This window comes from Orbicella franksi, chromosome 14 (genome assembly GCF_964199315.1).
Source record: "Orbicella franksi chromosome 14, jaOrbFran1.1, whole genome shotgun sequence".
NCBI lineage: Eukaryota > Metazoa > Cnidaria > Anthozoa > Scleractinia > Merulinidae > Orbicella > Orbicella franksi.
In genome coordinates this window covers 17,691,081-17,695,907 of record NC_138158.1, presented here as the reverse complement: position 1 = coordinate 17,695,907, position 4,827 = coordinate 17,691,081, and the positions used below count along the sequence as shown (strand labels likewise).

At 36.6% G+C, this 4,827-nt stretch overlaps 1 protein-coding gene across 1 annotated transcript; it reads right to left on the bottom strand.

Annotated features, from left to right (window-relative positions):
- Positions 1–3,222: 3,222 nt before the first annotated feature.
- Positions 3,223–4,584, bottom strand: LOC145467064 (histamine H2 receptor-like). Its single transcript, XM_081450579.1, has one exon. It carries the CDS (start codon positions 4,582–4,584, stop codon positions 3,652–3,654), a length of 933 nt encoding a protein of 310 aa, XP_081306705.1. The 3' UTR covers positions 3,223–3,651.
- Positions 4,585–4,827: the final 243 nt, after the last annotated feature.

Below are 4,827 nucleotides of genomic sequence, written 5' to 3'. Positions count from 1 at the left end.
CGTGTATATACTCTCACTCAAGTAGGTTTTGGATTCTATTGAAGGATACCTAAGTTCCACCTATTCAGTTAAGCGGAATTTTCAACCCGTTGGTAATAATTGAGGGTTGATCTTAAAACAGTAGCTCCGAGCAACATGTCAAGGGAAACTGCTTGGCTTCGTTGCCGTAGCAAAGTCGGTTTATTTATTTATACTTGATTACAATATTACAAAAGAAAAACCTTTAAGTCAGGTTTTGGCGTTAACAAGCCTTGAGTTGAGGATGGATTATCTATACTGTTTGTGCATTGGTAGCTAAAGTCATACTATGCAAGAGCAAATTCAGTGTTATATTTCCATGATCTTCCCTTGTAAACTATGGAGAGAAGTCTGCTTTAATTGTAAAGACACTCAAATTTGTACCCTTAAATTTCTTTGCTAAGTTGTTTTTTTCGCCTGACTACGGTTCAGGGTTTCATAAGAAACATTGTAAAGATCGAAAACGTTTTCGTGAAACTGAAGTTAAAGTGAAGTTAATTGGATATCTTTTTACGTTATTAAACGGCTAAGGGTGAATAGCTTATCAGTAAATGTCAGTTTAAATAAAGTTTACGTATGACCTATAACTGACAGAATTCAGTGAACGCTAACATCAGCTAACATCAAGAATGTAGATCATGTACTGAAGGACTGCCTTGCCGGCAGTCCAACGATTTGCAAATTTAAAAGAAACTAGAAAAAAAGAAAGAGAGACGCCGAATTTCATCCATTCGCTATAACGAGCAGTTATGGGACTTTTTGCTATAAACGTTTGGAAACAAAAGAACCAGTAATTTGAAACAGCCCACTGATCTCGTACAATGATATAACTGTTTGTATAGACGTTCTGCAGCTGCTCTTTGACGAACTCCTTTGAATACAACGTAGGCTCTAGAATGAACGGTTAACGAAGTACTCTCTGAACCGTTGTTCGCTTAATTCACTTAGTTGATTGGTCACTACTCGCCTGAGACAAATTTACTTTGGCAACAGCTTTAAGAGTGAATCCACGGTAGGACCAGGCAGGGCCGGCACAAGCTATCTCACCAATTCCGATGAAACTTGGCCAGTTTGAAGGGGTTCACCCAAGACTACTTCAGTGTAAGTTTAAGAAAATTTGGTCAAAACCGGGGGAGGGTTGACCACCCCCTTGTTTTTTCAACAAAAATGGCCAAAAATAACCCCAAGATTGGTAAAAAGTATAAAGCTCTACTGCTTTAAGAATTCAACCAAATCTTTTCAAATTTTCAGTGAATGTTTTCCTACCCAAAGATAATCTACTATCTACGTTTCATTCTTCTACGACTAGTTCCTATTACACAAGTCGTCTCAGACAAGACCCCCCCTCTCACCCAATAGTGAAAATTGTTAAAATACCCAAAGTTTAGGCCAAATATCTCCAATGGCGGAGCATGCTTCAAAAAACGGAGCATACCGTCTAAAAGGTGGGACTTCATACTAACATTATGTGCAAAAAAATCTTTGGGCACTCACTGAATTATTCCACAATAGGGCCGCAAACACTTCGTCCACCCCAGGGTACCGGCGCCAATTTTTTTCATTATAACGCGCAAATTCGGTAATTATGACACAGCAACAGACAGACAATGCCACAAAATGGTTACACACCATACACTTTAATGAAATAGAACCATTTCTATCTAATCACTTAAAAAATTCGCCCACCACAGGGTACCCACGTCAATTTTTTTTTCAGTATAACGCGCTAATTCGGTAATAATGACATAGCAACAGACAGAAAATGCCCCAAAATGGTTACACACCATGAACTTTAATGAAATAGAACCATTTTGAAGGCTTTTGTTTGTCCTAAGCCATGAAAATAACAATTGGCGGCTTAATGATGGCCTCTATTATTGTATAAGCACTCGCATTACTTACTCTTTGCTAAGTCAAACACGCGAGTCACAGAATATTATCAAAATGCTTACATTGTCTATATTTGAACGTTAGAATGATTGTATAATGAAATGCGGCTATATATTTTTTGGGTTCGTCCTGTATTTAAGCCGACATCCAGCTCTGTTGTGAATTTCCTTCAAACTTTGTGACTGTATAACAGAATATATTTATATTAGTTTAATCATTTTTTTTCGACGATTTTTGGTAATATTTTAGAACGAGAAATGTTTAATTAAAAATTTATAAATATTTTGAACTTCATTTGCTATTGACATTTTAAGGTTAGTATTATTTCTTGTGTTTACTGTAGACATTACATTTGTATTTGTTTACTTATGATAATAGCGATCGCTAATAGCCTTGAAATACTGAATCTTTGTTGATGGTTTGAAAAGCCAGGAACATTCCATGTATATGAAATAAAATTTCGTAAATGTAGACTTCCTCGCTACAAAACTGCAATCTTCAACACTCTAAATCTTCAAATGACAGCGTCTTCGCTGCTTATCAAAGTCCTCTTTCCTTATTTCGATATTATGTTATTAAATGCTCCCAAACAGTGTACAAATAAATTTGAAAAACTGGTGCTAAAGAGCATAGGAGGACATATATTTTGAGAACGAAGTGTAGATTAAGAAAATAAAATGGAGATTTTAATTTTTTTTTCAGTTATCTTTTTGTTTTAGTTGATGTTTTCATGCTTAAACCACTTTTGCTGTGGTTTCAAGATATTAATAAAGCAAGTTTACAGCAAGCTTCCAGCCAAATTCTTATTAGTATGGGTAATAAAATGGTGACAAGTGAAATATTAAACTTTTGACAAAATGCAAGTGAAAGTACTTCTTAATTTCACGAGTATGCCGTGTGATTACATTTTAATATCATACATTTATTGTATGGAGACATTTTGCACCAAACATTGCCATGGCAATTTGGTAATTTCACAGGTGAAATTATAAATTAACGCTGAAATTTCGCTCCAAAATTAAAGAGTAATTTGTCTCCCATGATATTATATATTATAAACACGATATATCATGGACCAATCGACAGTTCGTGCATTACAAACCCTATATTGACAAAAGAAGAAACAAAAAAAGGCCTCTGCTTTATCTATACTAATTAATTTACTAAACTACAATGCAGGTAACTGTGAATTCGTTTTTCTCAAAACCAGTGCCTTCATTTCAATAATTTTGAACGGAAGGTTAAATTAAACTTTTGCAGATGACATTTTACCGCCATAAGCGAAAACTTGCGCCAAATAGTATTAACCCATTTTAATGCGGCATCATTCTAACAAATATTTATCAAAGTAATCGCTGAAAACTGACATGAAAGATAACATTTCCATCTTTGAGAGCCAACCGCAAACTGACTAACGTCGGAGCGTTATTTAGGCTAACCTGAGTGAGATTGAGGCACCGGGGCGGACTCCCATATAAAGAGACCCAAAGCCTGTTTTTTTTTTTTTTTTTTTTTTTTTTGACGTAGCCTGAGAATTTTTCCACCCCTGAGAGGTACCAATTCTAAAACAACACAACAACTAAATACTGACGGTTTTCGGCTCAATATCCCCTTCATTTTTTATATGGGAGTTCCCCGCCCCTCGGGATTCAGGTTAACCGGAGAGATGCCCAAAGCATAATATTCTCGCATGCACTACGTTGATAATCCTAGGTAATTATATTCCATGAAAGATGTCTGCGTTTACAAATAATGACGAAATAATTCCTTCGTGGCTGCTCTAATTTCACGAACTCGCCAGCAATACAACAAAGGATTAAGGGTAGAATTGAGTAAAACTATTGTAATGGTTACGTGGCGAGCAATATTTGAAATGCTTATTCCCGAATAGAACCTCTCAAGGACAACCGAATAAGGCAGGTAACAAAACAACATTAAAATGTACACGAGAAAAGTGTTTAAAGCTGATCTCTTGAATCTTTGCACACTAAAAATATTGCCATCTGTATGCATCCGACCATGTACCTGTCGACGAATCTGCAATAGATGTCGACGAACGATGAAATATATTTTTAAATAAACAGCAGAATTTCCAACAAGTAGGGTGAAAATAAAAGGAGATAACGCATTATAAGATAGCTCAGGAGTCCATAACCGTATGGTTGATAAAATACCCGAGACTGCCCAAATAGAAATGATCACCCAGATAATACGACAGGGTGTTACCAAAGCCTGATATCTTAGATGTAATTTAAGTGCCAGCAAACGGTCAACTCCTATTGCTGTTATGGTAAAAAATGAAGCACCGCATAAAAATGAGGTTAAAATGCTGAAAGCTTCCCAAAACTTTCGAGAGAAAGACGACATTCCCACTAGCAGCGCTGATACAAACAGAGGATGCCCAACCAAGCCGACTGCAAGGTCCGACACTGCAAGGCTTACCAGCAAGATATTCGAAGCCGTGTGCAACGACGATGTCTTCCAAATTGTTAATATTATTAAAACGTTTCCAATCAGAGCCGTGCAGCTAAGGAAAAGATTTACCACGCAGAGTACGATTGTGTATGGTAGTTCTTCTTGAAATCCATAGTCTTTGCCAGAATTGTTCTTGCCAAATTCATGATCTGTATGGTGCCGTAAACTTGCAAAATGATGCGTAGTGATGTTGTTTTCCATCGTTCATTACACTTTAACTCTCCAAAGGGTAAATTCTAAGTTATTTGAAGTTCTTCCCGTACGGTTTTAATGCTGAAAATCGCACAGTTATCTGGTAGAGTAATAATCAGCTGCGACTAAAACAAGCTCTGCTAATCCTCAATAAGTGACCGTCCTTTTGTTCCGTAGTTAGAGAAAACTTCCTAGCGAAGGCAAGTAAAACAAATGACAGACCTTAATAGGTCGTTAAAGATGACGAGGCTC

Bases quoted from the DNA above. Each gene is read 5' to 3' on its own strand.
- LOC145467064 (XM_081450579.1), bottom strand. From the start codon at position 4,584: ATGGAAAACAACATCACTACGCATCATTTTGCAAGTTTACGGCACCAT.